Source organism: Euleptes europaea, chromosome 17, assembly GCF_029931775.1.
Source record: "Euleptes europaea isolate rEulEur1 chromosome 17, rEulEur1.hap1, whole genome shotgun sequence".
NCBI lineage: Eukaryota > Metazoa > Chordata > Lepidosauria > Squamata > Sphaerodactylidae > Euleptes > Euleptes europaea.
Window position 1 is genome coordinate 262,318 of NC_079328.1, and position 13,728 is coordinate 276,045.

At 39.5% G+C, this 13,728-nt stretch overlaps 1 protein-coding gene across 1 annotated transcript in view; it reads right to left on the reverse strand.

The window, feature by feature from the left end:
* The window catches only part of MARCHF6 (membrane associated ring-CH-type finger 6), a 110,069-nt gene that overhangs the window by 19,968 nt on the left and 76,373 nt on the right, over nucleotides 1–13,728 (reverse strand). Inside the window, exon 23 of the mRNA XM_056862930.1 lies at nucleotides 12,675–12,764. Coding sequence (XP_056718908.1) covers nucleotides 12,675–12,764 — 90 coding nt within the window. The remainder of the gene's footprint in view (nucleotides 1–12,674; nucleotides 12,765–13,728) is intronic.

Sequence of the window (13,728 nt, forward strand, 5' to 3'; positions counted from 1 at the left end):
GCAGCAGCCTAGCAGAGCTGATGAAATGAGTCTTCTAGCAACTCAGTCCCAATTAATTGCGGAGTCTCTACACAAAATTTATGAGAAACTTGATAATAGACTTTCTTTCTGAAAAGGAATCCAGCTACCCATTTAAAAATGAGCCACAAAATTTCAAAAAGAAGCAGACGAAGACCAGAAGTATGGATAAAGGCAGAGTTTTGGAATTGAGTCCTAACCAACAAATGAACTTGGAAGGCCTGGATAGAAAGTCAAAAGGCCCTGCGTCACTAATTTATGATTCTAAATGTGTTGTTAATGTCTTCCCTTATCAAGGAAGACATATAAATTGGTTGACAAGGCGATGGGCCATAAATCATCTGGCATTTCTCCTCAAAACTAACCCACCTGCATTAGATCTTATTAAGGTAGAACGAATTTTTGGGTCCTTGCGACATGAACGTTTTCTTTTGTACATTCGATCCAGCAGCAGTCCATCCCAGGTGCTTGCTCACGGATATGAATTTATTAAGTATGGGGTCAGGTTTCAGAGACATTTTAAAAATACTTTTTTGTCTACAATGCTTTTATACTGTAACCTACCTGCATAGACCCCATTAGCAGCCTCTCCTGCGTGAGAGGCAGTCAGCTTCTTTTAATCTGTCTTCTTGCTCCTAATAAATTAGCATTGCTTAGGATCACCTGCTTGAGCGTGTCTGTTTATGGGATGCTAGGGATGGAAGCCTGAGTCTGACACAATGGCACCCTTCTGAAGGAGGGAGTGTACTTCATTACAGAACTGAGGGAGGTCAGGGCCCCAAGGGGGGAGAGGAGAACCACACAGAGGAACAGTATAAAACTCCCAAAAGTAACTGTTTTTTGGTTCTTGTAGGTTATCCGGGCTGTGTAACCGTGGTCTTGGAATTTTCTTTCCTGACGTTTCGCCAGCAGCTGTGGCAGGCATCTTCAGAGTAGTAACACTGAAGGACAGTGTCCTTGACACTGAGAGACACTGTCCTTCAGTGTTACTACTCTGAAGATGTCTGCCACAGCTGCTGGCGAAACATCAGGAAAGAAAATTCCAAGACCACGGTTACACAGCCCGGATAACCTACAAGAACCAATGAACTCTGACCGTGAAAGCCTTCGACAGTAACTGTTTTTAATTATAGAAAGAACCCAACCATCAACAGAAATGCAACTCCAATTAGCAAAGAACAACTTTAACCTCTTAAAAAGGTTACATTGGCAGGCACAGACAAGTTGGTTAGTCATGCAGAGGGTTTTTTGGACTAGAAGAAGTGGTCAGGGGATCTGTCGCCCTTTTTGCCACCCTTCTGCGTGGGTTGGTAATGCTTGGACTGTTGTTGAGGGTAACAGGGCTTGGATGAGTTCTGTTGAGAGTAACCATAAGGCTGAAACCTGTAAGGCCTAGCTTGGTAGCTTTGCTGCCTGTAAGGGAACCTCTGCTTGAAGGAGGTGGGAGGATTGGGCTGAGTAATGCCAATGGCCTTAGCTGTAAGGGTGTCAAGCCACTGGTCGGTATTTTCATTGAAAAGGGTTTTGCCATCAAAGGGCATATCCTCTACTGATGCCTTAGTATCACCCGAGAAGTTCAATGAACGCAGCCATGAATGCCGGTGAAGGACAACACTGGCCGCCACTGTTCCACTGGCAGCATCACAACATGCCAGACCAACGAGATCTGGTACTTGCCCAATCTAGAACTTTTTGTCAAGAGAATCTTTCCCTCCTGAGATTTGTCAGGGAGCAAGGAGGACAGTAGGTTAGCCACCCTGTCCCATAAAAATATCTGGTACCTCCCCATTAGGGCAGAGAAATTAGAGACCCTGAGGCCCAGGGCCCCTGCAGAATAAATCTTTCTGCCCATCTCATCGAGCTTTCTGCCCTCCTTATTCGGGGGGGGGGGGGGCAGAATGACTAGTCCCCTGACCCCTGGAGGCAAGGACCCCAGTGACTATTGAGTTTGGGGCAGGATGTTGGCACAAAAAGGCAGCCTCCTCCTGTTTTATTTTGTAAAGGTTTTCAATCTTTTTCACAGAAGGCACATTGGAGGCAGGTTTGGGCCATAAATTATCTGCTATCTGGCACATGCCCTTGACCCATGGGAACTCCATCGGACCTGAATCCGAGGAGAAACCCCCATAATGGGGTCATCAGGGATTGGGTCTGAGGCATTGACCTTGAGCCTGAACGCCTTAGCTAGGCGATTCAATATCCCTGAATAGGCTTTTGTTTCCCCTGTGGGGGAAACTGGTGAACGGTCTCCCACCACATCATCGGGTGACGGGAGCGAAGCATGACCAGATTCAGAGTATCTTTCCTCCGACTCCGACAGGAAGTCAAGGATCAGATCCGAGTGAGACAGCGGCATGGTGGAAGCTGCTGCTCTATGCAGATGAGGTTGGGCATAGCCGAAATCCCCTTGGGCCCAAGCTTGAATCTCGTACTGGCAGAAGCCCCATGGAGGATGGGGGCCCCAATGGGCTGATGCCTGATCAGCATCGCAACAGTGATAGTCCGCAAAACGTTTGGAAGGCTCCAGATTGGGCACCCAGCAGCTCATTGGGGTTGAACTGTCCATAAGCAGCTTCAGCAGCGTTGTCGTCTGACGATGAGAACATCCTGGAACCACTCCTTGTTGGTGAAGGGGTCCTTGGCTTCCGTTAGTAAGTGGCCTCACGATCCTGATCTTGGCGTCGTGGTGAAGGTGGAGAATCGCGATGCTCTCCGGTGGCGGAAGACTGCTCCATGCACAGAGTTGATGGGCAAACCTCCTGAGCAGGGACAAACGCCCCGGTGTCGGTCTGGAGATGCAGTAGGCTTAAACAAACCACCAGAGCAAGCACCAACACGAAGTCAGCGTCAATCTGGCTCATCGGGATCGGCCCCTTAGAGGGCGAAGGGCTCCGGCCCCGAACGATCGGAGTTGAGAAACCTCTGGGGGATGATGCCCCTTTCAAGGTTGATGAAGCTGCCGGCCCACCAACTGCAGGCTTAGAGCTCGACTTCTTTGAATGCTTGGAGCAAGATGATGAGTGTTTCTTCTTTGTAGAGGATTCCCCGGGGAGTTCAGACCTTGACCTCTTCGAGCTCGAGGAGAGGCCTTTGGTGGAATGAAGGGGAGGCAAAGACGGGGATTTGGATCTGTTTTTCCCTACATCCTGAACTCCGGGAAAATTTATGGCCCTCTCCCAAAGGGCAGCCTTAAGCCTCAGATCACAGTCTTTGCGGGCATTAGGGGTGAAGAGGGCACAGGCATGACAAGTGCTTCCTAAAGGCACCTGGTTGGCCACTGTGTGAACAGACTGCTGGACTTGATGGGCCTTGGTCTGATCCAGCAGGGCCTTTCTTATGTTCTTATGGATGGAATGTGTCCCTCACCCAGGCAGAGAAGGCAGTCCTCGTGCTCGTCTGACTTCACCATCTTGGTCCCGCAGGACTTGTCCTTTTTGAAAAGTGCCATAACAGAACCAAGAGAGAAATAGAACAAAAGAACGACAAAGAACAATCCGATAGAATAACAAAGCAATCTAAAAGTCATCCTCTAACCGTGGCGGCAGAAAGAGAACTGAGGGAAGAATGCTCCCCGCCCCTCCGTCACGTGTCCGAAAGGGCGGGAAGGACCGTTGCTGGAGGGGAGGGGGAACAATCCTTGTTGCTGGGCTAAAAGCGAAGCTTTCTAAACATCTCCAAGGCTGGCCTGCACATGTGGGACTGCATGTGTGACTGCAAAGAGGCCACGAAGATGAACATAAAGATGTTGGGGTTAAATGCAGAAGTTAACATTTAATTGAGAGAAATTAGACACCTTGTAAACAGGTGTTGCAGTACATTGGCATATTAATTAACTTGTCTAAGATTATTTAATTATTTATTAATGTTTCCCCTTTTCACTGATACTCAAGGCACATTACACAGTGTAAATCAACAGTGTAAATCAACGCAATCCACAGGATAGGAAATCCAGTAAGCAATATAATGGGACTAAAGATTGCAGAAACCTGATTCCAAGCAGAAATCATAAACAAAGAAGAAACAAAGTGTAAGTATTAACATGTTAAACAATGCAGAAATTATGTAGTAGGATAATACATATAGGAACAGATAGTATGTACTATACACAGTAGTAGAGTTCACAGTCTCTTTTCCTTTCTTTTAAAGCATCTTCTGAACCAGTTACAGTATATCTCTATTACCTTTGTAAAAATGTCCTCCTGAATAATAAAGTTTTGCATTGTTTGCAGAATGCCAGGAGTGGGAGCCTTCCTGACCTCCTCAGGCAGGCCATCCCATACTGTGGGGTCACAACGGAAAAAGCACATATATGTGGAGTTGTTGCTCTTGCTTATTTGCAAGGCGTAACCCCCATAAGGCCTTGATCAGATGAGCGGAGCTGTTGTCACGGAGCACAGGAAAAGAGGCAGCCCTGCACATATGAGAGCCATGAAGGGCTTTGTGTGCGATGGCCAACGAGACTGAGGTTATTGGGCTTCAGTTAAAAACTAAGGAAAGAAACTGGAGATTTGCTTCATTTGATGTGGGGATCTATAAAGTGAAAGATGAAGCTAAAGTGCAAACTGTGGCTGTGTGCCGGCGTAGGCCAAGGGCCGGGCGGTGCCCGCAGTCCTCAGACGTGCGAGAGGTATCTAGCCCCTTTCGGAGCAGGTGACGAAGATTATGCTGTCTACCAAGGTCAGAAGTCAGAGGCGTCATCAAAGCAGGCAGGAGTCAACGGCCGGAGAGATTAATCATGAGCGGTAGCTGGAACACAGAGAAACTACATGGTTGCTTCTGCAAAGTGAAAGCACGCCTGCACTGCCTTTATCAGTCAGTGAACTTCCAGGCTAGGCTTCATCTTGAAACGACTCAGCACCAGTTCTCTGTCTGCTTAGCCTCTCCAAGTGAGCACTTCTCCTTCTACCTTGCAGAACCACATGCTGCCAAGTCCTGATACGCCTATCAGGTTCAGGTGAGCTTGGAGGGCTGCCATTCTCAGCTTCCACTGCAGGGGTTGGGGGAAGAGTAGCTTCTGTCTGCCCTTGTTCCATCTCCCTGCCTAGCTGTGGTTCCTGCTGCGTTGTTTCAGGCTCCTGTGCTACTGGCTGCAATGGAGGTACTGAGGGCCCAGAGGCAACCTGTTCCTCCACTTCAGCTTCAGAGTCCTCCGAGTCCTCAGCTCTCAAGGCAGGGCCCATGACAGGCTGTAGTTAAATCACTCCCATTATACAAAAAAAGAGCAGATTTTAATTTTTTGCCAATATAAATTTCTGTTTTAATATGTGCACTTTTTAGTAAAATTCTTCAAAATGTATCATTTTTGTTCCATTGTCTGCTAATATATACTCCACTTTTTTCAAAGGTGGCTTAAACAAAGTGAAAAGGAGGTTTGTAATTTCCAAGTTTAAGTTTATATACAGTTCATAGCAATGTCACCCTGGTTGAAACCTGGCCAAAAATGGGGTGATACAATAAATGGAAAGGTTCTTTGAAATTCTTACCGAATATACATAAAGAGGGAAAGCACTATTTCCCCAAGCACTCTCTATTTGCTAACTTGGGGTTGATACAAAAATGGGGTGATACAATAAATTGAAAGGTTCTTTGAAATTCTTACCGAATATACATAAAGAAGAGGGAAAGAACTATTTCCTCAAGCACTCTCTATTTGCTAACTATGAAGTGAAGTTAACAGGAAAGGAATAAAGTGAGCTACAATCTCCCCTTGTGAATCTCCTGGAGGACATGTGGAGATCTATGCAAAGCAGAAGATTAAAAAAGCATCATCCTATGCGTACTTGGCAAGGAGAGTGCCAAGTGCTTGGCAAGGAGAGTGCTATGTAGAGTGACTCTACATAGTCAGTCTCATCTACAAGTAAACACTCATAGGATTGATCTGTAGGGGATTTTTTTTTAACTGAGGAAATATTTTACCTTATAGCCTGGTTAATAACAAAAGCACCAGCTCAATGGTTTCCCTCAAATATTTCCAAATAAGTGATCTAGCAGTGAAACAAATTAAGAATTCAGCACCAGCTTCACAATTCAGAGTGGAAATACTACAAAACCTGGATTGAATTTGATTACTGAAATCATTTACAGCTAACACAGGAGGTAAGATGTTCTCTAATGGACAGAAATACCTGTTATATTGGGCAACTTGTATTAGAAACGCTAGTAACAAATGCTGTTATAGGGACGAAATCTTGCTTCTTGGTATTATGACTTTTTCCAATATTGAATTCTTTAAAAATAGAAAAATATTAAAAGAAGATATAAATCTGGGGACATTCTGGACTATATTATTAAAGTATTAATTTATTTAGGAACTACCTAAGCCACCTTTCTGTAAATCAGCACACCCAAGGCTGTTTCCAATACAATAGATAAAATACAACACAATAGTGTCAGCATAAAAGCAGAACACATAAAGGGATAGCACTACTCAAAGTCCTTCCAATTAGATAATCTTCAGTTAACATCAGAGTGGTTTTAAAAGACGGTGCTACATGAATCTTCTGGGGAACAGACTTCCACAGTCTAGGAGTGATTACCAAGAAGGTAAGTTTACATTCTCACTAAAATTAGATCAACTAGACTGCTACAAAACTGATATTTTACGTATTTTGACTTTTCAGGAACAAATTTGACAAAACCAGCTGCATGCCTACTAGAGATTTAATGATTCAGCAGGTTTCATTCATATTTGTGGACTTTTCAAAAAATAGTACACATTGGAGGAGAATGGGGGTCTAGACAAAAAGAACAGATGGCCATCTTTCTGTACAGAAAGTGTGTATGAAAGTGTTCTGAAATGAATTTGTATCAGTCCAGAGGCAGAATGGTGAAAGTGTTAATAACAACAAGCAGGTGCAGGGGGGACTTCCGGTTCCGGTTGCAGAGGACACAGCACAGCGAAAGAGCTCTGCTTAAGTATTGTTTTATATTTTCATTATTTCGGCTCCTTGCCTGTTATAATTGACTGAGTAAGAAGTTGGTGTTGGCTATCTGCCATTCAGCTAGGAAGCATGAGATAGCTTCGGCTGTGAAGAATGATAAGCCTCGGTTACACAGTTCAAAATAACTCTTGGAAAACAGGCTAGAGCTGAACAAGAAATTATACAGGACTATATTATTCGAACTTAACAGTATTTTCACTGGAGCCCTTTGTTTTGCTTCTTCTTTTTTTTCTCCAACTCTGGCATGAGCCTTTGTTAAGCTTCGGGAAATGGAATGCATGAGCACATAAGGCAGCGAGAAAGGCAGCCAATTTAAAGAGACAGTGATTGGCTGAAGTATAGACAACTGATCACTGGGAACATGTGGCAGAATTGTTGGCAGCACTAGGATTAAACTACCCACTGGGACAAGATAACAGCTGTGAGAAATAAGGGAAAAAAGATTATGTTCTCCACAAAAATCTAATATCAACCACCACCACCCTGCAGAAACAGGCGAAAAAGAACTCTAAGGTAACTTTAGAAGGCTGGATTAATAATCAGACTTCACCAAGCACTTCACACAGTCAGAAATTGACTGATACTAAGAAAATCAGTAATATTTTTGATGTTTTGAATTCTGATTCCCCTGCCCCTTCTGGTACCCAAATCAATGCTATAAGGGATATATGTAATCATCAAAGCAAATCTACAGACTTGTAACCCTATCAAAGGCTATTGGACAAAAGCACCCAAACAGATTGGGAAGGAATTGGGATAGAACAAAAAGACCACTCTGCTCAAATATTAGAGGAAGAATTACAAAACGAACAAACCCTTAACCTTCTGGCAGATCAGTGTTTCTTACTGGTGAAACAACACAGCATATCTTCAAGATTTTGGAATCCATGGAAAACCAAATCAAATTATTCAGTGAAGATCCCAAAAGGAGAAAGTTTGAGACAATGAACAAGACAATGTATGCACCCCCAAAAAAGAAAGGAGATTAAACATGGATAGTCAAACCTCTAGAATGCTTCAACAAAATCAAATTGCTTTGACAATTTCCCCATTAAGGGGTTTTATGCCCAACTGGAGCTATAAGAAAATAATAGTAAACCATTTAAGTATTATCTTGAATATTCCAACATGTGATATTGATTTAAATTATGTACAATATCTACCAAGATACTATAATAAACTAAGATTGATATTATACTTTAAAATGAGGAAGATATCGAATCTTATTAACAGGAATAAAAATACGATGAACAATTAAGGGATATGGATCCAAAGAGTGTTCAAAGACATATACTCTAATCAAAAGCAAAGTATTCGTATCAAGGAGAAGGATCGATCTAAAAATGGAAGACTGAACCAAATAGGTGAAACTACAAATGCCACGTCATCTTCTCCTATAACACAAGAAAGTCCAACTGAGCTGAATTTAGCATCTCTATCCCCATGGGAAGAGAATGTGTCGGACTCATTTGAGAAATTACCTAAAATGGAACAAAGAATGGTACTGAATAGACTGAAGAGGATGCATGAAGAATTAATTATAATATTTAACTCCTTGAAGATATACAAAGAGAACATGGAAATTAGGATGCAACAATCAGGTCATAAAGATCGTGGGGAACTAAGGGCAGCAAACCATGGAGTTAGCCCTTTGGAACTAGAAATGTTAATTAAATCTGTAAAAACTAATTCATGTGTTTGCTGGGACATTGATAACACTATAGAAAATGATCTTTCAAATCCAAGGATGTGAACAAGGTCTTAACAAATAGGTTCTTAACTAAAGGCTTGCTAAAGTTATTATCAATGTAAATGGCTTAAATGAATCATGCAAACGGAAAAAACTTTTATCAGGTAGTCAGAGAAAAAGCAGATCTTATTTTTATACAAGAGACACACTTAAAAATAAATCAAGAATTGTTGATAGATAATACAAAGCTAGGCAAATTATATACAGCTTCTTCTACAGAGAAAAGCAAAGGTGTAGCCATTTATATTAAAACTCCATTGTTTATCATAAAACAGATTTTAAAAGATAAGGAAGGTAGATTTCTGTTCATTAAGGGTGAACTGTTTGGGGAAAATACAACTTTAGGTAATATCTATGCTCTTAACCATCAACAGCAGCAATTTTATAATGATTTACATAAGCAATTGATAGACTTTGTAGAGGGAGACTTAGTGCTAGGAGGGGACTTTAATGCTGTAATGAATTTAGAAGATAAAAGATATAAAGAAAGTTTTAAGAACACTAAAAGGCAAACCTCCTTGGGTAAATTGATGTGGGACAGTATTGATTTATTTCAGCTCATTGATGTGTGGAGAGAACATAACCCTATGGAGAAAGACTACTTTTTTTTCAAACTCTCATGAGTCTTATTCAAGGATAGATTATTTCTTGATTTCTAACTCAATCATGAATAGGGTTAAGGAAGCAACTATAGGTAATATGGTTTACGCTGATCATGCCCCAATTTACTTAAGCCTAACTACAGACAATAGGAAACAACGCTCTTAAATCATCAAAAAGTAAAAGGGAAATTAGGAAAGGATCTCCAAATCTATTTTTGAAATAAATAAACAACCAGAAAGCTCTGCTTTAAGTATCTGGGAGGCCGCTGAAGTGTACTTTAGGGGTCTGGCGATAAGTGAATCAGCTTTCTTGAAGCATAGAAAGACAGGATTGTTTACAGAGAATAAGACGGTTAGAGGAGCAGCACAAAAAACAATTAGATAAGGAAATAATGTTGGAAATTAAAAAAGAAAAACTGAAATTAGCCCAAATTGATATTACATCTATCCATAAACAGATGTTATTTACAAAACAAAAATATTTTGAAAATGGAGATAAAGCTGGGAAATTATTAGCGAATAAAGTAAGGAAAATCAAAGCTAGACAAAATATAACAAAAATAGATTTAGGGGGTGGTATGTTTAGTTATAACAATAAAAAGATATTACAAACATTTCATCAATATTATCAGATTTTATATATCTCTGATCAGCTGAATAAAAATAAAATTGAAAAGTATTTAAAGGAAATTAAGATCCCTAAGTTATAAAAAGGAAGATAGAAAAATAATGGATAAAGAGATAACTTTGCAGGAATTAGAATCAGTGGTTAACAAATTAAAGCCAAATAACGCTCCAGGCCCGGATGGCTTTATTTCAGAGTTGTATAAAGTCTTTTTTCATCTAATCAAAAATCCATTATGGAACGCAATCAAGGATATTTTTTAAAAGGGGAAACTCCCCGACTCCTGGTCGGAAAGTATGGTGGTTGTCATCTTGAAACCAGAGAAGGATCCCACCTTTCCGAGTTCTTACAGACCAATCAGTTTACTTAGCACAATCCTCTCCAAAAGTCTGAAATAGATTATTGGAAAATATGTTTCAATGGATCAAAATGGATTTATCCCTCAAAGGCAGTTACCAACCAATTTAAGGAAAGTAAGAGTAGAACAGAAATTCTTGAAGGAGACTATTAACTCTTTTGGATTCGGCTGTAATTTCCAGAAGTGCGTGGAGTTAATTTACATCAATTGTTTTGCAAAAATAAAGCTGAATAGAGATTTATCAGTCCCCTTTAATATTTCTAGAGGGGTTCAGCAAGGATGTCCTTTATCTCCCTTATTATTTGCCATGTCATTAGAACCTTTAATAATTAATATAAAAATAATAGATTTATAAAAGAAGTTAGTATTAATGGATCAGAATACAAAATTAGTTTTTATGCAGATGATATAGTAATGATATTAACAGATATAGAGAACTCAAATATGGTACCTTTATAGGAAATAAAAGACTTTGGAAGAATCAATTTAATCAAAATGAAAACGTTACCTAAGTTAATTTTGTTGTTTAAAAATCTATTGAAATTCCAAAGAAAATTATTATGGAATGGCAACAAATCTGTAACAGGTTTATTTGGATAAAACAAAAAAGCATGAGTAAGAAGGGATAGCTTAAAGAGAATGGAGGAATGGGATATCCGAATTTTTATTGGTATTATTTAGCTGCTAAAATAGAAAGCTTAAAGGATTGGTTGGCTCCAGAAGATAATATTTTCTCAGTAGCTTTGGAACAAGATTTTAAGAGGTTCCCAGATGGAAAATGGCTGTGGACCGATAAAAAATATAAAGGAAATTATTATGATTATGATAATGGAGTTATAAATACCTTAACTGGAACATGGGGTCAGATTAATCATAGATTAATAGTAGGGAAATCATTATTAGCATCAGTAACGGCAGATATGACAGCTGATAATACTGGCAAACATTTATGGATTAAATATAATTTAAAAAAGTTTGATAAGTATTTACATTGGTTTAAAAACTTACAAATAATCTCTTTCACAGAGATCCCAGAGGAAGTAAAAAAAGTATTGGCCCCCTTTAAGTATCTTCAAATAAAAAATTATTTAGTACAATTAATGAAGAAGGGTAAGTTGATACCCAGAACTCTTAATGAATATGAACAATTATTAAAATCAGATAAAATTTCTGTAAGTAAGGTATATGGAATATTAGTACAGAAGAATAGGACAATTAATCCCCCTTTCAAGAGAAAGTGAATAAAAAATTAGGTAATAAGTTGGATGAAAAAAATGGAACTTTATACTCACAAAAGGTCTAAATTTTACAATAAGTCTTGCATTCAGAGAAAATTTATTTTAGATGACACGTATGTGGCATCTTTCCCCAAGCAGAGTTCAAAAAATGTGTAACTAGGATAAAAATTCTAGTAAAAGTTGGTATTGTGATTCAGCTGGTACAGATTTTCTACACATGTGGTAGAGCTACAGTAGAGCCCAAATATATTGGATGACAGGGATTGAAATAATATCCAGTGGCCTTGAAACTGTTATTCCAGCAAGACCGGAAACAATTTTATTGAATTATTTACCAGATAAACCAAAGGTTATTCGAGTTATATTTTTCCATATACTAACAGTTGCTAGAACAAATCTTGCGAGATATTGGAAAAGCAATACATTCCCTGATTTAAATAATTGGCTTGATAAGGTTAAAGAAACCTACGCCTTAATTAAGCTGATGTATTATAATAATGACAAACACACAGAAGAACTGGACGCTCGCTGGAATGTAACAATTTCAGAGATGGAAAAAACACTCCAATGTGTTAATCACAGAGAGGGAGGGAAGTGACAACCATGCGGATTTTAGATAAATAGAGTATTCCTTGGTTAATTGTTATGAATATTTTAGTTATATTAGCAGCATGGTTTTAGTTTCTTTTCAAGAATTAGTATTATGAGTATTTTAGTAATGTTATATTTCCATTTTCTTTTATTGTTATATTCTTATTTTCTTTTAATAAAATAATTTTTTTAAAAAAAACAGGCAGTTGCAAAGTACAAATTTTGGTCTACAATGATAAGAATTTGTAGGAGCTGCTGTCTCCTTTTGTCAGCGATATTCTCAGTGAACTGTTCACCCTACATTCCTCAGGCAATAATGGGGTTGGATCCCATGGGTCTGTTCCACTTATTGTGGCACCTTAATCCAGTGTCTTATCCCATTCTTGTGCTGTTTTATAAATGAATGACCATGAATATGTAGCTTGAAAATGAAATGTGCAACTTCAAATACGAAATGATTTGAGCATTTTAGGGGATATCTGGCAGGCTCTTAAACAACAGAAGAAAGATCCAAAGTTCTAAGAGTATTTAAGACAACCAAGAATTCTTACCTGTTCAATAACGGTTTTAAGCCACCACTGGGGACCCATCAGCGTTATGGCAGCAATTATTTTGGCATGCAGAACACCAAGAGCCCAGTCCTAATTGAACACAAAATAAGAAAACCCCAAGCCTTGATTACAAACATGTAGATACTTGACAAAAATCAAAGCCTCACCCCATATACAACTAGATAGCAGCAGGCCCCTGACTTCACTATAACACAGATCAGCATTAATTAAGAAAAGATGTGCCAGAAACATTTTTAAGTGAGGGACAGGGTTGTGAAACAGAATGAGATACTTTCCAGAACAGTAGGATTTAAAAAATCATCTAACAATTAAATTTTATGATTGCTGATATCATCAAATTGTTATATGTCATCTGTGAGATATTATCTCAAAAAATCTCTAAATCTACATTTCAGAGGACAAGACTCTTTTGGTTGAATATAGAACCTACTAAAAATGCAAGAAATATGTCCTGTCCTCAATATTCCTTTTGCACTAGCTGGGGATCCTGTTGCAGAACTGATATTCACTTCAGGTATCTATCAGCTAAGGGAGGATGCCGACAAACACACAGAAACATTTTCCAGCCACCTTTTACTGAATGGAACCCATCCCTGGAACCAAAGCAACACAAATTCTGCTATCTAGCTACTACTCACATTTGGGCAAGACTATTTTTTTAAGGGCTTGCCAGGTAAACATATAGAGATCCATAATGAATCACAACTTGACAGCTAAGAGACATCTCATGGTCAGGAAATTTTGAGAAACAGACTTGTGGTCATCCCCTCCCCCTTGTACAGGCAAATAAGTACTGGAGAAAAATAATACAACTCTGAAGTTCAACAAACTCTTCAAGATTAATCAGAAGGTACTTCATTTTCAGCTAGCTGTTATAAACAGGACAGATGCAAGTATCTTGAGTCACCTCTGAGAAGATTACACTAATGACAACTCTTAATATCACACAGTAAACCATTCAGCGTCTATATTCTCTTTTCAAGCGAGGGGTCCTGAACGTGGTGCCTGTGGGCACCCTGGCGCCTGCCGACAT